The 22,781-nt window shown below is 33.2% G+C and overlaps 4 protein-coding genes and 1 long non-coding RNA gene across 8 annotated transcripts; 2 read left to right on the forward strand and 3 right to left on the reverse strand.

Annotated features, from left to right (window-relative positions):
- Positions 1-1,906: 1,906 nt before the first annotated feature.
- On the reverse strand, positions 1,907-5,539 carry LOC111215611 (dormancy-associated protein homolog 3-like). Of its 4 annotated transcripts, none has more exons than XM_022719372.2 (3): positions 5,328-5,539; positions 5,042-5,178; positions 4,196-4,605 (listed from the first exon to the last, which is right to left on the reverse strand). In XM_022719372.2, the coding sequence occupies exons 1-3, from the start codon at positions 5,440-5,442 to the stop codon at positions 4,489-4,491; spliced, it is 369 nt and encodes a 122-aa protein (XP_022575093.1). In that variant the 5' UTR covers positions 5,443-5,539; the 3' UTR covers positions 4,196-4,488. The 4 variants fall into 4 exon arrangements, with proteins under 4 accessions (XP_048612505.1, XP_022575093.1, XP_022575092.1 ...); XM_022719371.2 differs by having other exon boundaries at positions 5,020-5,178; XM_022719373.2 differs by having other exon boundaries at positions 4,953-5,178.
- Positions 5,540-8,354: 2,815 nt separating this feature from the next.
- LOC106397300 lies at positions 8,355-9,581 on the forward strand. Its single transcript, XM_013837884.3, has 3 exons — positions 8,355-8,720; positions 9,082-9,223; positions 9,390-9,581. Exons 1-3 carry the CDS (start codon positions 8,449-8,451, stop codon positions 9,474-9,476), a joined length of 501 nt encoding a protein of 166 aa, XP_013693338.1. The 5' UTR covers positions 8,355-8,448; the 3' UTR covers positions 9,477-9,581.
- On the reverse strand, positions 9,365-12,560 carry LOC106397299 (B3 domain-containing protein At4g34400-like). Its single transcript, XM_022719370.2, has 8 exons — positions 11,808-12,560; positions 11,155-11,542; positions 10,941-11,084; positions 10,746-10,868; positions 10,489-10,656; positions 10,308-10,400; positions 10,137-10,228; positions 9,365-10,033 (listed from the first exon to the last, which is right to left on the reverse strand). The coding sequence occupies exons 1-8, from the start codon at positions 11,874-11,876 to the stop codon at positions 9,773-9,775; spliced, it is 1,338 nt and encodes a 445-aa protein (XP_022575091.2). The 5' UTR covers positions 11,877-12,560; the 3' UTR covers positions 9,365-9,772.
- Positions 12,561-14,720: 2,160 nt separating this feature from the next.
- On the forward strand, positions 14,721-16,073 carry LOC106402126 (COMPASS-like H3K4 histone methylase component WDR5B). The gene is made up of 2 exons (XM_013842799.3): positions 14,721-15,492; positions 15,581-16,073. The coding sequence occupies exons 1-2, from the start codon at positions 14,806-14,808 to the stop codon at positions 15,872-15,874; spliced, it is 981 nt and encodes a 326-aa protein (XP_013698253.2). The 5' UTR covers positions 14,721-14,805; the 3' UTR covers positions 15,875-16,073.
- Positions 16,074-19,085: 3,012 nt separating this feature from the next.
- Positions 19,086-22,762, reverse strand: LOC125586832. Its single transcript, XR_007323357.1, has 4 exons — positions 20,430-22,762; positions 20,242-20,355; positions 19,619-19,755; positions 19,086-19,535 (listed from the first exon to the last, which is right to left on the reverse strand). It is a non-coding gene; the product is annotated as an uncharacterized LOC125586832 (long non-coding RNA).
- Between the last annotated feature and the right edge of the window lie 19 nt (positions 22,763-22,781).

The raw sequence follows: 22,781 nt of genomic DNA on the forward strand, positions 1-22,781 counted from the left end.
TATTAATTTTATGTTAGTTCTGCAGGTGAATAAGTTTCTTAGTTTAATAAGACAACAATAATGCTTTCATATTAATTTGAACGCGCTAACATCGCTTTCTCGTCCATAGTTAACCAAAGATCAGTTTATATTTTCGTGAGTTATTTTCATCTAGGGTCACTTTATGAGTTTATATTACATTTGAAGACAGTTTCAGCTATTAGGGTAGTTTTTCAGTGTGGGGTGACCATTCTGTCCTGGACACCAATTTTTTTTTTCTTTTTTTTTGTTACAATTTCAATTCTCTATTCTTTCTCCCAACGAAGAAAAAGCTAACTTTTTACCCATTAAAATCACTTAAATCAGAGGAACCTCTGTCCAGTCTACTTCCATTGTCTGGAAATTAAGAATTCCAAGCCTCGTATTTACCACAATCTCAAGTGGTTAGTTTCGATTTGATAATGAATCCCATGAATTCAGATGAAACCCTATACTCCTAAAAATTGGGAGAAATCATTTTCGGTAGTGAAGATTGACTAGTGCTTGTCGGACATACCATAACCTCACCGGAAATCACCACTCAGCCGGAATACGGAGTACTAGATCGAGGCTTCTCTCTTCCATCGTATCTAAGAGGAAAAGTGATATGAAGAAAGAGGTGAACTTTTTGTCATTTTGAATGTTGATCCCAAAATTTCTGTAATTTCAGTGGATTTAAATCTGGTAATTTCTGTTTTTTGACCCATTGGTTTGTGATTTTAGTCAGGAGTTGTAACTAAAATAAAAAAGAAAATAGAGAATGAACATATTTTTTGTTGTACGTCTTATTTACTGCTCTAGATTGGAAGAATGATATCAAAATTTGATTCAATACGATTCATGATTACATATTTAAAACATAACTCATGTTCATGTTCTAGATTTCAAGGTTTACATGGTGTACACGTAGTGTGATCTTGTGTACATGTAGATAGAATTTCGAAGATGTGCATGTGGATTACATGTGTACATAGTAATTATGGGATTGATACTTACTATGTCTTTGTTTTTTTCAGTGATGAAGATGAGAAGAAGATGAATAGAAAAAAAAATGAGAGAGGAGAAGAGAAAGCAAAAAGGAAACGGAGTCTCAAAGTGATTTAACAAATGGAACCTACTCATTCTGGTTAGGGTAATTTAGGAATTTTGTAATCTGAAAAGACACCATAACCATAAAGTATGTTTTTTTTTTTTTGCAGCAAACGGCTATTCTATTACTCAAACTTGAGGTGGTCTGGGTAACCATACCGGAATAGAACAACCAATAAAACATAGAGATCTATGAAAAGAACGTGCATTCCTAGCTAACGAATCTGCAGTCTCATTTTGCGTCCTTGGTAGATAGATGATCTTGAAGTCCGAAAAACATAAACGGATGGTTTGAATGATTTCCAGCTCAGTTGAGAAGTTGGGCCACAGTTGTGGTTCTTGTATCAATGCAATCAGGTCTTTGCAGTCCGTCCCAAATCTCTGACAGGTCGAATGTTGTATCATGCTCTCCATTGCCCATCTTAGCGCTTCTAGCTCTGAGTGTAAAGGTGTTTCGCGCCGTGTTAAGTTCCTGGATCCCATAAGTTGATTTTTTCCGGTGCTATCCTTCCAGACCCATCCCATTCCACTAAACTGAGCTGTGGAGGTCCACGAACCATCCACCATACAGATATCACCCAAGCTTAAGACCATCTCCAATGGCTTACTCTATTTTTTACTCTAAAATAGAGTAACTCTATAATAGAGTTTGAGTTTGCTCCAATGGTACTCTAAAATAGAGTAGAAAATAGAGTGATGAACAAAAAAAAAACAAATTACTCTATATTTGGAGTAAACTTATTTTTTACTCTATTATAGAGTGAGAAATAGAGTACCATTGGAGCATTTTTTACTCTAAACTCTATTTTAGAGTGAAAAATAGAGTGGGGTTGGAGATGCTCTAAGGCATGTGTTTCTTCTTCAGGTTGTCCCTGTAGAGGAGCAGATATAATTTCCTTCGCATTGTGCCAAGCTTGGCACTCACTCTCTGCATACCTGACTAATTCCAATGGGTCTCTATCTATGCCTCTGAACAACTTATCATTCCTGGCTTTCCATATGTACCAAATTATCCAAGGATAAGGATCCTTATCATCTTCCGGCTTCATTATGTTATTCTTCCTCCAGAATAGGTAATCCATGTTAGCGTAAACACTTGATACATGAAAGATTTGAGAGCTCGATGGTGTAGATGATAATGTCCATGCTTGTAGGGCTGGTGGGCATTCAAAGATCGCATGAGTAACAGTTTCCTCTGGCTCTCCACATCTCGGGCAGTAGTTATCACATCGCATGTTACGACGTATCAGATTCCTTGTTACCGCTACTTGTCCAGAGATTAATTGCCATATAAGGTGGCAAATTTTTTGTGGCACATTCACTGTCCAAGCAAAGGCTCGGAGTTTAGTTATACTGGGTTGTATAAATTCAAAAGCCTCCTCTGTTCTCATCACATTTGTAGCAACCCAATATCCAGACTTAACCGTATACTGACCATTTTTGGTATAGCTCCAACAAAAAGTATCCCGTCGGTGAGTATGACTTATGGCCATGCTTCGAATCATTGGAATGTCTTCTTGATCCACATATTGTTCCAGCAAACCTACATCCTAATTCTTTGACTCAAAATCAATAAGACTACAGACAGTCATTTTAGGGTTTACAACTGGGACTCTTGCTCGAGCTGGCCTTGCTGGCGTTGAAGGAATCCAAGGGTCCTCCCACACATTAATTTCATATCCTGAATGCACCTTGCTCCTAATACCCAAAAGTAGTAGCTTCCTCGCCGCTATAATACTCGTCCAAATATACGATGGTGTATCCACAGCGCCAGTTCGCAAAGGCGAACTTAGACGGTAATACTTCCCCCGAAGAACTCCCGCCACTAATGAATCTGGAAATTGAACAAGCCGCCAGAGCTGTTTAGCCAGAAGAGCTAGATTGAATTCATGGATCAAACGAAAACCAATTCCTCCCTCCTCTCTAGGCGCACATATTTTCTCCCATTTTGCCCAGTGAATTCCTCTCTTTGGCGGATTCGAACTCCACCAGAACTGTGCAATGGCACTTGCTAGGTTTACACATATTTCCAAGAGAAGTAGGAAACTGGACATGACATAAGTCGGAAGAGCTAGCAATATAGATTTGATGAAGACTTCTTTTCCTCCTTTTGACAGCCATCTACCAGTCCAACCTTTTACTCTGTGTAGTAACTTTTCTTTTAAGAAAGCAAATAGCTTACACTTTGATCCACTAATATCCTCTGGGATTCCTAAGTAGGAACCCATTCCTCCTTCATTCTGAATACCAAGTGTATCTTTGATCTGCTGTCGATCGTTCGCTGGAATCCTTTTACCAAAGAGTAAAGAGGATTTATCAAAATTGTTGCATTGACTTGATGCTTTCCCGTATGTCCTGACTACTTTCATAACTTCTTCACATTCACGGGGCTCCGTCTTATAGAAGAAAAGAGTATCATCAGCAAAAAGAACGTGAGATACCGAGGGGCTAGCGTGTATGTTACAGAAGAAAAGGCTATCATCATAAAGTATGTTAGAGTGTTAAAAGAAAAGTGAAAAGTATGTTACAATGTAATTTTTTCAAAAATCAAATCACATCAATTTTAGATTGAATACACCCCCCCACCCCTAATCTCATATGAGTATATGTAAACCTTATTTCTTTAAATCACATGTTGGGCCACAACATGCCGACCTATTAGTTTATTAGAATTCATTGTAGAGGAAGGGACTCAGATGGTCGTACTGAACTGCGGTCCCTTCTCTATAACCTCCCTCTAGAACTACTGAAACACAATGTGCATCATATATCGCATCTTTGCAACCCTCTCTCTAACCTTATTGAACACTATATGCATCATATATGACGCCTTGCAAGCTTCCTAACTAAACCCATTTATCCATCCTTTTCTTTTTAACTTTTAGATAAGAGGTCATTTATTAATTCAGGATAAGTTTAGAAACGCTTTTGTAGTCATTGTCAAATCAATTTAGTTTCTAATATATACTTCACTATGTTTAGAAAATGAAAATGGCCCATGTGATGTCCAAAAAGCAGAAAGCAGAGCGAAGGATGTAGTGGATGGATCACTAGATAAAAAAAAGAACGAATTTTATAAGAATCTCTCTACATAACTTCATTATCATTGCAGCAAAACTGTACAGAAGCGTAGAAGCATTACGAAAACGAGATGACATATAAATACAAAAAGAGAAGATACACGTAATCACATACACGCAAACAAACTCAATACACTGATTGATACACGCATAAACAAAAGAGAACCTCTATGTCCTACCAAAGGAAGAAACACGAACTCTGCATGGAAGGACCACTTGATGTGTCAAAACGAAAGCGTCTCGGGGGCTACTCTGTTCTTTCTTCTTCTCTCTCTCTCTTTAGAGATTTGGGGTTAGGAGATTAGAGATCACACGCCGTAAGTAGGAGGAGAGTTCCTTGGTCCATTCTCTGATCCTGCTGCCTTATCGAACACGTCCGATGCCGACCTTCTCCTAAACCGAAAGGGTTTCTTTCCTCCTGTGTTTGCTCCGTTAACATCCCAAAGGATTCACTTTTCGTTAGTAACTTCTCATACATCACTCAAAACCATACATATATATCTTTTAAAAACTATACATCATAAAGACTTTAAGGGGATATATGAACAACCATAAAACAATACGTTAGGTATGTGACCAAACGGCGTACCTAATTCAACCATTATTATACAAATCAAACGACAATAATATCAAAGATAACCAAACAAAGAGACCACTATGCAGACAACACTTACATGTCATCCTATCAATGTTTAATAACAAATTGACGAAACTACCCCTAAACGAATTAAGTTAGGGTACTGTACTAGTAACTGTATCACCTACCAACTGACTTTTTTTTTGTCATCCCTACCAAAATGGAAGCAAAGCGGGGTAAAAGTTAAGAACTCGCCAGAGAAAGGACTGGGGGATACCGGTGTAGTTGAACTGGCCGGCGACACCGGAGCGGAACCGCTTTGGTAACCTGGTGGTTTTATTATCATGATGCTTCGTGTTACTTTCACTGCCTCTTCCGGTGAATCTCCGCCGTACGACCTCACCTCCGATTGATCTAAATCACGACCAAATAATCCGAACAAGGAAAAAAACAAACAAACATGAGATGGACAATCATGCCATGCAATATTATCGGTTTTGATGTTACTTTTTTTTCATTTTAATGATCTAATTTTAGTTTCTGTTTGATCAGCGATGGCGTACCATTGGCGGAGCTTGGCCGGAAACTGAAAGTATGGTGTTTCCGAAGCTTGCCAAGGCCGTTCTCTGGCAGAGGACCAGCGACGGTATCATCCCAAAGATGATCTAGTAACCCCATGGTATCAACCCTAATAGTTTCAAGATCGTAGAGTTAATTGTTAATTATTCCACAAATGTTGTAGAGAGTGATCGATATAATTGACGAAGGTGTTGATGATTTTAAAGGCGATCTGGGAGATCTAAACCGTTGATCTTAGTTTTACGTGTCGCTCGGATCATAGCTCACGTAAGGTGGATAAGGGCGATTGAAGTGGGACCAGAATCGATAAGATCCAGATATTTAGATCGGAGGGTCAGAAATCCATCATCTCACGTGCCTCATCTCTCGCTTCCATTTTATTTACGATAGGACACTTACCTTTATCTAGTTTGAGATCGAAGACCCTCTCGATTTCAATTTATTTACATTACCACTCGCGTCCTTAGCCGCCAGCAATGTCTTCGACCTTGACTAGCAGCAGGGCTTTTATTATTTGGGTCATAATAAAAAACTAGACCAGGATACGCGCAACCGCGTGGGTATTTATTTTCAATTTTAAATTTTAGTTATACAAAAGATTTTTTGGGGTAAATTATACTAAATGAGTAAATGTTATACTTGTGTTACATAGTTATTGTAATGTGTTTTGAAATTCGACCCCGATTCGAGATCGAACCGGTAAATCTGGTGACCTATATGTAATCATCCGGTTTGGGTTTAAAAAAACTATTATATAAAAACCCGATAAAAATTGTAAAAATCGTTAAAATCTGGAATCTGACTACCTGATCAACCATTGCTTGACCGAGTAGATAACTCCCAATTATTTTTTTCTTTAGATTTTTTTTAATTATATTATTAAAATATGTTTTATATTCTAAGTAAGAAGTTAGTTTTTTACCATCATCTAGACTTTGATTGCCAAAACCGCACGTATATTTTTTTTTTTGGTTATACTAAATGATTCATTTGTAAAATATAATCTTCATAGATTTTTTAATTTTTTAAATAAAAATATGAAGAAAATAGAGAACTTGTATCATGGATTAACGATTTTTTGGTTATACTTAACGATTTTACATATTTTATCAGATTTTTATATAATAGATTAAGATTTTTAAAAATGAATGTATAAATTAAATTAAAATAATTACAAATTAATTATGGGCTTAAGTTTGTATAAAGATGCATAATATTTTGGGTCCTCTTAACGTAGTTGAGACCCATAATTTTAGCTAATTATTTAATTATTCTATGAAAAAGTTAACAGTAGAAAAAACAATTTGAGATGGAAAATATTTACAAACATATATTTACACACGCTAATTATTTAGTTAATTATTTTGAATTAATTGTTATTAGATATGAAAACCTATTGTATTGTTACCAAAGCTGGTTGGAAGAATAATTCAAAATAGGAAATCCCTATAAATATGCATTTACACTTGCATTTACATGATTCAAAATAGAAATTTCTATAAATATGCATTATAGTCATTTTTTTCAAAGTTAAATTTAGGATATGCATTAATTAAATTGTAAAAGACAAGAATTTTTGAAGGTAAGTAAATTTATTATTTCAGTGGCATATGACTGTAAATAAAATGAAAAATTAAGGGGTAATTTATATGGGTACTTCTCTTTTAATAATATAAACTAGATTTTGATCCGTGCAACTGCACGGGTGTTTGTTTTCACTTTTCTATACATAAATTATTGTTTTAGAACATAAGTGGTATATATTTTTAATGTTAATCATATACTTAAATATTTATATAACTATTTCAAATATAATAATTTTATAATTTACATGTTATAATTAATTAATTGCTTAAACCTTATGTATTTGCCACTTCTTATTATATATTTATCTTATTGTATTTGCATTTAGTTATTAAGCAAATTAATATATTCATGAGAAAAAATATTTAAAAAATATTTTGTATTTAATTTATGCTAAATTCTGACCCGTATTTCAAAACTGGATTTCTTTTTACCAATATTTTTATGCTTATTCATTTTAGATAATTTATTATTGTATATATAAAAGTGTAAGATATGTTAATATTTAGACATGTATTATATAGTTTGTTAATTTTAAGTTGATCTATCATCATATTATATTTATGAAAATAAAATTTATAAATTTATCAATTGAATATAATTTTATCATATTTATTTTAGTATATTAATTATATTTTAACATGATCATGACTATAAAAATAGATAAAATAGGATATAATTTATTTATTTTCATTTCTCATAGATAACTTAAAATACATTAAGTTATTGTTTAAATATTACACAGATTTATTAGAATTTTTAAAATATAATATATAAATATATTTTATATTTAAAATGAAAATATATTATGATTAAAGTAGTTACAAAGATTTTTTATTATTAACTTTAAAGAAATACATGTTAATTTTTATACATGAATTATATAGTTTGATAATGTTAACCCATCTTACCAACATATTAGATTTTATTTTTGAACATAAATATTTTATAATTACGAAAATAAAATATATAAATTTAATACAATTTTATTATATTTAGCTCAATATAATAATTTTAATTTAATATGATTGATTATGATTATATAATAACTAAAATATTATAGATTTTTTTATTTTTCATTTTATATAACTGAAAATATTAATGTATAATAATATTTTAAACTAATTTTTGAAATTAGTGAAAATATTTAAATATAATTTCAAAAAATGAAGATCTTGTAAAAATCTTTTTAAACAGATTTGTTAGAATTTTAAAATAAATATATTTATATTTAAAATGAAAAGATATAAAAAGATATTATAATTAAAATATTTTAAAAATTATATTTATTATTAGTCTGAATTAAAATATAGTATGAATATCTATAAATAGGTCTATTAGGTCCATTTTTTAAAAAATCACACATGAATCAAGGTTGTGACTTCTGTTTTAATATATAAGATAAAGCCCATAAAAAGCCCAAATTAAATTATCGGACGTTATTTTGATACTCATTACAAAACGGCCCCAAATGTTTTGAATAGAGCCAATTGAGTCCTCTGATCCTTTTATCTTCTTCAAATGGGGAGTCTCTTCATCTCCACCGTGCCTCTGTTGCCGTTCCGGATTCAGACGCAGACCCGACTTGCTGTAATCAGTACGCGAGCGAATAACCGATCATTCAATCACAAGCCGACAAGGATTTGCACGAAAGTTAGAGGTTTGGGAGGAAATGGAAGAGGGCAGAATGATTCGAGGTTTGTCGATGAAAATGGCGGAGTTGAGGACATGGAAGGTTACTTGGATCATCTCTCACTCGAATACGACTCCGTATGGGACACAAAGCCCTCCTGGTATGTCTCAGTTACAGTTCTCTCATCTTCAGACAACAAAGCTTAGTTTCTTGTCAATCCAAAGTCGTTCGACTTCGAAATAATTACTGGTCTGAACTCAAATTACGGGGTTCTAGCATCTTCAGACAAAGCTGGTTTCAAAGTCGTTGACTTTCGGACAAATATTGGTCTGAACTCAATTACAAATCCTAACATATTCAGACAACAAAGCTGGTTTCTTCTCGTCACCCGAAATCGTTGACTTTCAAACAAATATTGGTCTGAATAAGTCAGTTATTGAGTTTACTAATATGTGTATGTTTGGTTCTTTCGCTCTCTAGTAGATGATCAGACAGATGTTACTATATGTTTTTTTTTTCAGGTGTCAGCCATGGACGATAGTGGTGACGGGTTTATCAATAGTGGCATGTAGCTGGGTGATTTTACATTCGGTTTTAGTTTCATCGCTTGCCGTTGCTTTAATTGGCGCTTGGTGGTACATTTTCCTTTACAGCTACCCAAAGGTATGCTTTTTCTTATTCATCACAGGGCAATGAATCCGAGTTACACTACTACTACTACTTGTTATAACATCTTTGGACAATGCTGGTTCGGTTCTTTTGAACAAATCTTTGGTCTTGCGTCTGATGGGTTTATGTTCTGTCTGGTTGTTGAATTTGGGTATTTCAGTCTTACTCAGAAATGATTGCTGAAAGAAGGGCAAGAGTAGCTGATGGCTTTGAAGATATTTACGGCAAAGACAAGAAGACTCTGTAGACAAATCCCCGCTCCTTATGTTGGAAATAACACATTCGTTTGCTTGTCGCTTAAACCATGTATCTATCGGTTCATCTTAGTTTCAATTCACATATATGTTTGGATTGAATTTTGAAGATCATATCAAACCAAAACAACATAAGTTTATAATACGGAAGTGAAAACAAAACAGAGAAGCGAGTGAAAGTTGATTCCGAGGTCTTGTAGATGATGGAAACGAAACTCATTACATAAGCAGAGAGTCTAATTTGATTTACTAGAAACCATAAAAGATGAGTAGTAAGTAACCTTTCTTCTCAAACTGACACCAAATGTTTCCCACGGATGATGTGGATCTTAACTGCGTAAACCAAATCTTTGTTACGCAAGAGCTCGCACACGACGCGGTCTTGTTTCTTCAGTTTGTTCCTATCGCAGATCTTTACCCATTTTTTGATGCACACACGTTGGTCCTTCCACTTGGCTGTTTTGGCCTCTAGTTTCCCCTTTGGGTCCAAGTAGTAAATGTAGTCTTTAAACCTTAGGCAGTAGTCTTTCACCAGCTGTGCATGAACCAACTTTGGTGTTGAGAAAGCAAAACAAAACAAACGTCAAGTTGTTGTTATTATATAACAATAATAATAATAGCATTGAAAGAGAGAGATTCTAATAGGTCTTTACCAGCTCGTATTTCCTGTTCTTCACGCCTGTCTCAAAATGTATATTCGTTGGATCATCCAGATACACCTCCGGGTTTTCGATTATGGCCTTTACTGTAAAGGAGAAAACATGTCTCAGTATTATTAGGGTTTATTATAAGCATCCATCACACAGATTAGTAAGCTAATTTACCTTTCTCCCTTGTCTTTGGGACTCGTTCCACAGCACAAGAAGTATCCCCAACTTCAGACACATCTTTTATCACTTTGGACTTTCCTTGAGAACCTCAATAAGACGAAATAAAAATAAAAATAAACAAGCGTTACACAAAATTATCAAAGTGGTGGGTGAATGTATGTATATATTTTTGTACCTTTCGTCACTGCTTTTCGTTTGACATGAGTGGCTGTGTCTTCATCACTATCTGGAGCATAAGAACTGTCACTGCTGGTGGAGTCCTCTTCCAAATCCAAATCCAAGCGACCAAACTCTTCAGCATAATCACTGTCAGAACTCTCCACAACTTCCTTTTTCTTCTTTCCTGGAAGATAGATTCTCAATGTCTATACATAATAAACACAACAACTCAAGCCATGTACAAAAAAGAAAAAAGAAGAAGATGAGCTAAACCTTTGTTCTTGGGTATCTTGTATTCAGAACCAGTGTCTGTCTCTTTGACTTCACTGTTTAGAGAATGATCACTGTCCTCTTTGCCATCAGATTCCTCCTTAATCACTTCCTCTTTCGACTTCCCTGTTCAAGAGAACACTTTGTTAGTCTTATATCACATCTAACGAACTAGTGAATGAAGAAAAAAAGCTAAACCTTTGGTCTTGCTTCTCAAGATTGTATTGGCCATTTCGAATTCAGAAGAAGTGCCTGTGTCTGTGTCTTTGCTGTTGCTGAGAGAGTAAACACTGTCTTCTTCTTCTTCTTCTTCTTCATCATCAGCTTCCACTTTTGCCTTTCCTGGAAGAAAAAAAACAACAAGTCTATATAAGAAAAACCACATAAAAAGACGTCTGAAGAAGGAGGTAACCTTTGTCATTGCTTCTCTGAACTGTATTGGCGCTCTCAGACTCAGCATTAGTATCTTCTGTGTCATCGCTGCTTAGAGCACAGATACTGTCTTCTCCTTCTCCTTCTTCTTCTTCTTCTTCAGCCATTGCTCTAGCCTGTTTACATCCATCAAGGCCATAGATGCTGACCTCGAAGATGTTGTCTCCGTTATAGACAAAGGTCATAAAATCTCCATCGACGAGAGCATTATCCTTAACGAATTTGGGCCACCCTTGTTCCAAGTACACTTCCTCTTCCTCTTGCTTCAGCCTCATGGCTACCTTCCAAAGGCATCCACCAGTGCCCTGGAGAATCACCGTCTTGGGCAGATGACGTGGAAGTTCATCGTAGTAGGAGATGGGGATAAGCTGCAGCCAACAATAAAAATGTATGTTAACTTGAAGGCCAAGACTCGTGAGACAAAAAAACCACAAATCTAAGTTATCAACATATTCTTGTGTAAAACAACTATATTCAAACTGATTTTTTCGTGTAAAGGTATAGAGACTTTACATTCAATCTCAAGGAAAAAAAAAACATCTTTCTACAACACAAACCATCCTATCCTATCAAAGAGAGGTGAAACAGAAGAGCAAGAGGCTTTCGCAATTAGCTAGAAAGTATGTTAGTTACCATAGAGTCTGAGCTAAAATGGGAGATGAACACTTTGAAGAAACGAGGAAGACTATCAGTGGAAGCCATTGCAAGAGGAACTCTGTCTGAGGGAATGAGAGAGACAGAGAGTGACAAGGAGAAGACAGGATTTCTTGAGGGTAAAATAAATAGGGGACAGAGAGAGAATGAGAAAGACAAATTTCAAAAGGAACGGAACTCTTTCTTTGGGTCAAAGGAAAAGTACTTCTTTCTATCTCTTCTCGTCATTGATTCGTTGTTATAACTGAAACGTACATCAACCTCTGCGACCCGATGAAAGGACGGTTCAACCTTTGTGTTATTTGACTATTGACTTAAAGAGTACACAAAGACAGGACAGTGTCACACAGATTTGGCTCTAAAACGGTGAAAGTCTCGTCTCATTTGTGTAACGTAAACATCAGCCAACCCGGTTTAGTAATTAGTAGGATGCAAAAGCAAGAACAATTCGGTTTCACCACCATCCGGTCTCACTCAAGATCTTCTTATACCTAACCGAACTGTCAATTTAAAAAAAAAAAAAAGTTATCCTATTTGAATTGAAACTAAACCGAGCTCTATCAAAGTTGACATATATATATATAAAGAAAAAATAACATTTAATTAGATTTCTGAACATAAATAAATAGTCTCCAAAACCGGAGAACCCAAAATTTACAACTGATTAAGGGTCTGACATGTTTCCCCGCTACCACCCGCAAACGCAGCTTTTACGGTTGCTAGCGGTTGACAGCGTTTCGAAACAATTATACAAACCGCTACAAATCGCTTTAAACCGCTCCGAACCTCTTAAAATCAAAAGCTGGTTTCAGCTAGCGTTTGCGGTTGCGTACGGTTGTGGAAGGATAATTTTTTTTTCTTTTTTTTTCAAAAACCATATAAATACAAAAATAAAAATATTCAATAAAAATTTTAAATTGGAATTTTAATAATACTAAAATATCTATCATATTTTAATTAATATTATAAAATTAAAAAAAAAATCTATAATATTAAAAATTTAAAACTATAACTTTCTAAATATAATTTCATATTTATTATAATATTATATTTTTTTATATTTTTTATATTTATATAAAATGTAAATATTATTAATTTATTATTTAACTGCTGTTGTATTTGGTAATTAACCAGTCATAAGTATCCCGTAAACGCACCAATTTCTAACCGTAGAACCAGTCGTATAAATCTCTTAAAACCGCTAGAAACCGCAACCATCCGCATCCGCAAACTTTCGCAATCGCAACCGCAATCGCTGAGTTTGAACCAGTCAGACCCTAAATATGTTAAGGGACCCTCCTTTACTTTTAGTTAACCGAACCAATTAACGAGAGGAAAGAAGAGGATAAGAAAAGTAATTCAACAATAATGCAGAAATAAGAACAATCGGGTTTCAATATCTTTAACCAAACCCAAACCGTCAATTTCAAAAAAGAAAAGTGAACATTGACGAATATGAAACTAAACCAAACTCTAATAAAATTTGACATTAATCTGAATTCATAATTTAAAATAGAGAAATTTCATGGGATAACATTTTTTAAGTTTTTGTCACAAAAATAACATTCAATGAAGAAAATGATCAAAATAAATTTTATTAAAAATAATTACTTTAAAGTTAATTAATCAAGATTTAGGGTTTATAGTTAAGGGGTGGGTTTTTGAGATAGGGTTTAAATTTTTTAAAAAAAAAATTAAAAAAAAAAGATTATTTTAGTTATTTTCTTTTTTTTTTGAAAATTATTTTTGTGACAAAAACATAGAAATGACTATTTGAGAGAATTGTCTTTAAAATACAACTAATAATTAGATTAATGAACAAGGTTGAGAGAAAAAAGATAGATAAAAGTTGCAAGAGGGAAATTTATAAAAGCCAAAAATTTTGGTCGGTTTTAATTCGGTAAACCTGGAAGCAATTTCTCTAAGGGTTTTTAGTAATTAAACCCCTCAACTAAAGATGAATCGTAAAACAAACCCTCAACTAAAAATCCTGTGAAATAAACCCTCAATTTTAGTTCCGTTAACATATGTTACCCTCCGTCTAAAAAACCGTGACGGAGGGTGACATATGTTAACGGTTTATAAGTTGAGGGTTTATAATGTTGAAAACTTAGTTGAGGGTTTTTTTTATGATTCAAAAATAGTTGAGGGGTTTTATCACTAAAAGTCATTAAAAGGGTTTTAAGTTATTTATTATCCATTTATACATTGTTTTAGATTGATTTGTAAGCCTTTAAAACTAATTTATATTTTTAATACATTAAAATAGGAAAAAGTGTGTCATACTCTAAATAGAAAGATTGACTTCATAGATGAATTATCTCGACACTACTTAAGACTTAATATAACTTAGAAACTATAAATTATTTCATATTTAACAATGACGATATAAACACACAATTTTTTTTATATCACTATTGCCAAATATCAAATAATTTAATATTTCAAACTCATAATAAGTTGTAAGTAGTGTTAAAAATTATTAATTTAAGATGTATAAATTAATATACAAATATATTAATGTATTAAAATTTATAAATTAGTTTTAAAGGCTTATAAATCTTAAAACAATGTATAAATGATAATAAATAATTTAATAACATTTAATGGCTTTTAGTGATAAAACATCTCAACTAAAGATGAATCGTAAAAAAAACCCTCAACTAAAAATCCAGTGAAATAAACCCTCAACTTATAAACCGTTAACATATGTCACCCTCCGTCACGGTTTTTTAGACGGAGGGTAACATATGTTAACGGAACTAAAGTTGAGGGTTTATTTCATAAGATTTTTAGTTGGGGGTTTTTTTTACGATTCATCTTTAGTTGAGGGGTTTAATTACTAAAAACCCTTTCTCTAATAATAATCGATACCACCGAACCGAGAGGGTAAAAATGTAATTGAAGAAAGAGAATATGTATAGACGGAGAATTTGGTTAATGAATTTTGTCCACAAAGATAGATCGATCGAAAGCGATGCCAAGCGGTGGAAACGGAGTCGGTAACGGCGCAGGCACAAGCGGAGGTAGTCAGACGTTCAAGCCTTACCGTCACCTGAAAACCCTAGAAGGGCACACGGCGGCGATCTCGTGCGTGAAATACTCCAACGACGGAAACCTTCTGGCCTCCGCCTCCCTGGACAAGAGCATGATCCTATGGTCGGCAACGAACTACTCCCTGATCCATCGATACGAAGGACACTCGAGTGGTGTCTCGGATCTAGCATGGTCCTCCGATTCGCACTACACGTGCTCGGCCTCGGACGACTGCACGCTTCGGATCTGGGACGCACGGGCTCCCTACGAGTGTCTCAAGGTGCTGAGAGGCCACACCAACTTCGTCTTCTGCGTTAACTTCAACCCTCCCTCGAATCTGATCGTGTCCGGTTCGTTCGATGAGACGATTCGGATCTGGGAGGTGAAGACGGGGAGGTGCGTGCGCGTCATTAAGGAGGCTCACTCGATGCCTATTACGAGCGTGCATTTCAATCGCGACGGGTCCTTGATTGTGTCGGGGAGTCACGATGGGTCCTGTAAGATATGGGATGCCAAGGAAGGGACTTGCTTGAAGACTTTGATTGATGACAAGTCTCCTGCTGTTTCTTTCGCCAAGTTCTCCCCTAATGGCAAGTTCATCCTCGTTGCCACTCTTGATAGTACTCTCGTAACTCTCCCTCCCTCCCTCCTTCCATTCAAACTTTACTAATCTTCTTTCATTAATTATTACTCTCTCTCTTTTCCTGTGACCACAGAAGCTCTCTAACTATGCTTCTGGCAAGTTTATAAAGGTATACACAGGACATACCAACAAAGTATTCTGCATCACTTCCGCCTTTTCTGTGACCAACGGCAAGTACATTGTCAGCGGATCTGAAGACAACTGTGTCTATCTCTGGGATCTTCAGCATAAAACTATACTGCAGAGACTACAAGGCCACACTGACGCTGTCATCTCTGTCACTTGCCATCCTCTTCACAACCAGATTGCTTCTTCCGCAAATCATTTAGATAGAACCATCAGGATTTGGAAACAGGAAGATGCTTAGAACAACATGAGTTTGATTATTAAAAAAAAAAACATACCAACAATGTTATTTCCCTTGTCAGATTTGATTATACACCTTCAGGTGTGAGTGATTGCAATGTAAAATCTGCTGCATGGTGGTCATGAAACCATACTATCACATGTTATTAATATCCACACTTTCTATCTTATTTTATCAAACTTACAATGTACTGAATCAATATCAAGTCCCCTGCGATTAGTGAATTCATAAACTCTATAATTTCTCTCTCGGATTCAACATTCAACAGTAAGGAAGGCAGCATCAAGAATGAGTTGTACAACTTGTTACGCTCAATCCTTTACCTTCTCTACAGAGCAGTCTCCAGCTGACTGTCTTTGCAAGTATGCCCCATCACAAGTTTCCTTCATGAGAAACTTTTGCTAATAGAGACCAATGTGACATATAATTTCATTTCTACTATTAGACCAAACCAAAAACTAACCACAAAAAAAACTTCCATAGATTCTGGATGTGCTAGACAGTTCCATATAAGTTTACGAAAGCCTTGTAAAACATTTCCAATATTATTATTTTTGGTTTTGTCAAGCACATGCACTACCAAATGAAGACATAAAGATATATGACAATAAAACTTATGGAGCCATACCCTAACAATAAATTGGGCCATTGCATCATCTAGGTTTAAAGTTTTAACCTTAGACAAGTTAAGTTGGGTTGGGAGAGTTGGTCACAAAGGCTTTGATGGCAGAGTCCCTTGTATATTAATTGAGAAGTGTTACAACATTTTTTTTTTGTATCCATGTGTCATCACTAAAATGATTCTAAAAATCTTTAGAGAAATATGCTGGTCTATTTAAATATATAATAAAGTTTTTATTAAACTAACTATAAATTTATTATTATTTTTTTCATTATTTCCTTAAATAAAAATTTACGGAATTTCCTAATGTAACTAAAGTATATATATATATATATATCAATTAATTATTTTGAATGGTAAAGATCCGATAAAAATTAGTGTATCTTCTATCATATTTGTCTAATTTAAAATTATTAAAATAAATTAAATAACCACATTAGCCATATAATAAAAATTTCAATTTTTCTGTATATGTTATATTTTGAATTTTTTAAAACGACTATAAATTATTAAAACTGTTAAAAGTATCACATTCAAATTTTGTGATCCATGATTTAATTTTTTTATAATAAAAAGATACAAATGATTACAAAATCATATAAGCAGAAAGTCTCATTTAATAAATATTAAGATTAAGATATATATATATCATTTTAAATTTAAATAGATACCATATAAAAAAACATAAATATTTCAATTTTCAAATTTACTTTCAACAACTTTTTTGAACAAATATTGACAACTTATTTTTTTTTTAAATTTAAAAATTACTAAACTATTAATCCCCCTCCCCCCCCCCCCCCCCCCCCCCCCCCCCCCCCACAAATTGTTTTTGTTATTAGTCATTTAATGTTTTTGCTATAAAAGAAACAAGTGATAAAAAAATGGAGAATTTCATGTTTATCACTTTCATGGTATTATTATTCATCTTTACCATCACAAAATAGACATTTTGAAAAATATATTCTTCATTAAGTGGCAAAAGACTCTAATACCATTGTTCTCTATAAATATAACAAATAATTATTTAAATAAAAACTAAAAATAAAAAAATATTTTTTTTCGAATTATACTTTTTCTAATTTAAACTTTTTTTTATAGTTTTTTTTTTATTTTTTCAGATTTGTTTTGGAGAAATTTCATGTTTACCACTTTCATGGTACCACTTTTCATCTTTACCACCATTAAAGAGACATTTTCAAAAATACATTTTTCACTAAGTGGCAAAAGACTCTTATACCCTTGTTCTCTATATATATAATAAATTATTATTTAAATAAATAAAAAATAAAAGAAAATAAAAAAAATATTTTTTTATGTTTTCGAAATATACTTTTTTCAAATTCCATTTTTTTATAATTTGTTTTTTGAATTTTTTTATTCGAATTTTTTATTTTATTTTTTTCAAAATTTCTTTTTGAAAATCGAAAATTATGTTTGAATCTATTTATATTTTTATTAGAATCCTAAATTTTATATTTCAAAAACTCTATCCCACCTCACAATTCTAAACCCTAGGGGTATAAGTATCTTTTATCCTTCATTAAAAATTAGGGTAAAAGTGATTAGTATAGACATGAAAAGTTGTATTATGAATGTGGTATTTGCGGCAATTTTCCATAATGTTTATAACATGTGGAAACCTTTACCTCCGAAAGAAATTTCTAAGAATAGATGCTCTACCAAGTCGTGAATAACTCTAGCACCAGATCTAATGAATCATAGTTGTCAAGAAAGAAGAAGCTATGGATATCCTAAAGTATTTAGTAGGAGACTGATATTGAAAGAAAAAATTGAGGTAAGTAAATTATTCTCTAATATTTGAGAGTAGACTATTTTTTTTTTATGTTTACTAGGGGTGTTTCCGGCGCTACGCGCCGGTTTTTCAACGTTATATTTTTTATGTAACAGTTTAAATATATATTTAATTTGACTGTTAATATATATTTAATGTGATTCTATAAATGTAAAATTATTTTCTTGGCATATTAAAGAAAAAAATATTTTCTAAAAATATATTAATTTTGCTTTATTCCATATCAACTGACTTTAGCATTATTGGCTCAATAGGTTATTTAAATAAATTAGTGGATAATATATTTTATTTTAAATAATAGTATGTTGTAGCCTTCTGTACTTTTCAATGCTTATAAAATGTTTAATAATAATTGGATATATATATAGTATATATATATTTATTTATATATGGGTAATATATAGTCACATCGCTTGTAACTCATAAGTGTCTTTTGAAATATTAAAAGTGGATTTGTTTTGTTAATTTGAATCTCCAGTGACGTAGAAACAAAAATGAATATTATTGAACAAATTATAATGACATACATAATTGATATAATATACTATACATTTTCTCACGGGGTCAAAGTCTTGAGTATATCATTCTATCGTTAATCATTTATCCCCTCACATTCATCCCTCTTCTCAAATACGTTTTCGCTGTATGCAACGCTAATGACAACATATGATTAAATTTTCACGTGTTCTTATATATCTCTCACTTCATATTTATCTAAATGGTCTCTTGTTTGGTGTATTAGGTGGAGCATTTTCTTTCTATTCTTTGCTCTGTAGACACGCAGAAGTGAACACTATCCCAAACCAACACTGTACAGTGAAGAGCTAATAACGTACTACATTTTATGAGCTTACTTTTGCAACATAGACCATGCGATGGTTAGAAAAAGGTTCCTCTAGAAAAAAAAAATCATTCTTATTCTCGTTCTTGTGAAAACCTATATCATATAAACAATGGTATTAGCCACTACGTTAAAGTTCTCTTTTAAACAGTGAGTGTTGGCGCATTATGACTTAACTCGTACAAAATGTTGTTCATGTCCTCAAAATGTGACCAGCTCTTCTTGCTTCTTTCATCATCCTCGAACTTCTTTAAAGAAAAAAAAACATAATAGAACAATCTGTCACATACATCTACATATATAGGGAAGCTTTAAAGGTTTTCACCGTCTTATGTATGCTTTATGATTTCTCATATCTTGTTATTGAGACTTTTGTTATCACCTGCAGATAGAGTAACATTTATGCTTTACACATATTTCAAAATGCTATACAATCAATCATACAGAAAAAGAAGCTTTACATACCGTGGAGGCTGTTGGAAGAGTTTTTTATTGTACCATTGCTTCCTAGATTAAAACTCTATTCAGCAATATTGAATGATCAGTGAGAACCCAAGCATGCACCTTTCTTCTGTGAACCACATTCTGAAGAAACGACATACCTACAAAAAAGGTGGTTATGGTTGATGACAATGTCTTATTCAGCATATTTAACCAAGCAGTGTAAACTGCATATATAAAGACGCTTCTCCTAACAAACCATAGAGTTTTAGAACTGTATTAAGTGTAAAACCATAATGATTTTCAGACTGAGAATAGAAGTTCAATAAAAAGAGTTTTACATTTAGGAAAGTTATGCTACGTATAATATCCTCCCAAGATTAAGATGGTTTGGAGTATATACTGATTGGTTAGCACCTGAAGTCCAAATACAAACTGTTCAAGCTACGATTTAGCTTTACTCAAAAACAATTGATGAATTAAATATATACAAATAGCAGATATAGAACTTCAATTGGTTTCACATGTTGCACAGTACCATTGGATCTAACAATTAGAGATCTACAACATAATCTGGATAATCTTTTTGAGAAGACACGTAAGAATACGCAAGAGCCCGGACTTTGTTGCTTTTCAGAACAAAATACCTGACTTGGATTCACCCATGGAGGAAACAATATTATTGATTCAATCTAACGCATCTCTGGTAAGATTTCCACGAACTCAGAAATTCAATTTCATCCTCTCGTGCACCTCATATCCTTCAATGAAACCACAGAGTAAGTTACTTCGGACTGAAACCGAACAGAACCAGAGAGAAAGACATAATCAATACCTGTAGATCTTCCAACCATGGCCTCAAAACAAAAATCACCGAGCCAAAGTCCTTTCCAATCATGGAAGCCGAAGATGTCTCCAAATAGGATTGTGCAAAGGATTTTTATACATTCTCGGAGACTGGAGAGAAATCATCAATAAATGAGAGGATTAGTGGTAAAAATCTGAAACGTTGAAGATGCGTTTCCGGAGACGGGGTGATCTGAAGAGGCATGGCCATCTCCAACATCGAGAAGGAATAACATGATGATGTGGCACTATAGTTTATTTTTATTGGCTGATTTTTTAATCTGAGGTGGCATGCCTTTCCATTGAGTATATTAGCCTTTTAGTATTGTTAGATAACTGTGCGGAGGATTATTTTTTTTATAACTTTTTTTTGGTTTGGTGTTGGATCTTAAAATCCACTCAGACATAGGGTACATGTTTATGATGGCGAGTATTAGAAGCAATTTAAAAGAAGAAAGCTTGGACTACTATAAACTATGGAAAATGTATGTCTTATTAATAGGAAGGTCTAACTCGCCGATCAATACAGGGGTGTCTAATTAACAAGGAATATTGCCCTCCTCAAAAATATTTTTTTCTTGTAGTGAAAATAATTTAGTTTTAGAAAAGGTAAAATAATATTAAAGAAAATGAAGAAAATAAAATCATTTTTATTAGATAGAAAAAAAAGAAAAGAGAAATTTTATTTTATGAAAAGATACTAAAATATAGTAATAATAAAGTGTTATGAAAACATCTATATTTTACGTGATCAATACTGTAATTTCTTATAAAAAAAAGCAAAGTGTTAAAACAATCTGAAAAACAAATGTAAGTTGAAGAGTTTGAACTTGAGTTACATGGGGCACTTTGAGCCTTTTAAGCCAAAAGAGCTAGGAGCTTTTACCTTATAAACTTAAGTACGGGGAATTTTTATAAGTAGTCTGTGGCACGTGCCACACCTCCTTAGGGTGTAGCTCCGCCCCTGATTACGTTTTTTTGTGTCTAATCTTATAAATAAACTTCAAAACAAATATATCAAACCAATCACCTCAATTAAAACTCAGCGACACATACATTGAATCAGCTAAACAAATACAAACTACACGGCTAGCTATTTAACAATTTACAAACTTACTTTCGCAAATGCTTACGAAGAAGACGAAGACGACAACCAAGATCACTGAAATCATCTAAACAAAATAGCAGAATCAGTTACGAACTCTGATAAATACAACTAACAACGATTTTTGTTTACATATTACCCATCAAATAAAAGAGAAACAAACACATGCACACCAAGAGATATAAGAGACAATCCTGACAGACACAAAGGCGGTAAGAACATCTCCACCTGATCACTCCCCTTGTCTTATGAAAATAGCTTACATGCCCAATGTTAACATGCCAATGCTATAGTCTTCTTATGAGAAATACATAAATTTATTTAAAACCCATTAAGGCACAAATACTCAGAACTGTCACTCATTTTATAGTTATTTCTACAATTCTTCATTTTAAATGTCCGGTAAAAGCAACAATTTAAAAACAAAACATATAACAAACATAAAAAGGATAATAAAAATTCTTACTTAATACACACAACTTACACAACTAAAGTAGAAAAAAAATATCCAGAAACAAAAAGTATTATCAACAACCTTAATATAATTTATGTACTCTCAATAGTATAAGAAACAAATTAAAAAGACAAACAAACAATAAGTTTCAGTAACACATCAAACAACACCACGAACTATATCAATCACATTACTAACCCAGTTTAGTCATTCATAAGTGGAGAACAATACCTGCACAGTTCATCATCACAACTCTAACCCTATAACAATAAAAAAAACTTGAAAAACGATGATCAACCCAAAACGCAAAATTCACAACTACAATAACCCTAGCAAATATTGAGATGAAACAAAAACTCTCTTCATAACTTCGCGTTTGCGCGGAGACAATGCCCCTAGTAAATTTAACATTTCATCTAAAAAAACATGAAAGTGGTACTATGAATGTGGCATTTATGACAATTTTCCAACCTTTTTGGGCTGATGTCAAATTAATATTATTTAAAATGTAATTGGGCTTAGAGCATCTCCAACGTAAAATCCTATTTTTTGCTCCGGAATGGTGTAAAAGTGAAAATAAAGTAAAATTGTTCTAACTTTACTCTATTTCTTGCTCCATAATAGAGTGGTGAACAAAAAAAAAATAGATTACTCCATGGAGTGAATTTCATTATAGAATAAAATATGAAGTTGGATTGTTTCATATTTACTTTTAATCAATTTTAGAGAAAAAGATAGGGCGGGGGTGCTTAACATTGGGCTAATAAAAAACTAAACATTAT

Source organism: Brassica napus, chromosome A2 (assembly GCF_020379485.1).
Source record: "Brassica napus cultivar Da-Ae chromosome A2, Da-Ae, whole genome shotgun sequence".
Lineage (NCBI taxonomy): Eukaryota > Viridiplantae > Streptophyta > Magnoliopsida > Brassicales > Brassicaceae > Brassica > Brassica napus.

Bases quoted from the DNA above. Each gene is read 5' to 3' on its own strand.
- LOC111215611 (XM_048756548.1), bottom strand. From the start codon at position 3,476: ATGAAAGTAGTCAGGACATACGGGAAAGCATCAAGTCAATGCAACAAT.
- LOC106397299 (XM_022719370.2), bottom strand. From the start codon at position 11,876: ATGGCTTCCACTGATAGTCTTCCTCGTTTCTTCAAAGTGTTCATCTCC. The intron at 10,869-10,940 runs GTTTAGCTTTTT...TCTCTTGAACAG, and splicing joins CTTGAGAAGCAAGACCAAAG to GGAAGTCGAAAGAGGAAGTG. The intron at 10,657-10,745 runs GTTTAGCTCATC...TCTATCTTCCAG, and splicing joins CAAGATACCCAAGAACAAAG to GAAAGAAGAAAAAGGAAGTT.
- LOC106397300 (XM_013837884.3), top strand. From the start codon at position 8,449: ATGGGGAGTCTCTTCATCTCCACCGTGCCTCTGTTGCCGTTCCGGATT. The intron at 8,721-9,081 runs GTATGTCTCAGT...TTTTTTTTTCAG, and splicing joins TGGGACACAAAGCCCTCCTG to GTGTCAGCCATGGACGATAG. The intron at 9,224-9,389 runs GTATGCTTTTTC...TGGGTATTTCAG, and splicing joins TCCTTTACAGCTACCCAAAG to TCTTACTCAGAAATGATTGC.
- LOC106402126 (XM_013842799.3), top strand. From the start codon at position 14,806: ATGCCAAGCGGTGGAAACGGAGTCGGTAACGGCGCAGGCACAAGCGGA. The intron at 15,493-15,580 runs GTAACTCTCCCT...CTGTGACCACAG, and splicing joins CCACTCTTGATAGTACTCTC to AAGCTCTCTAACTATGCTTC.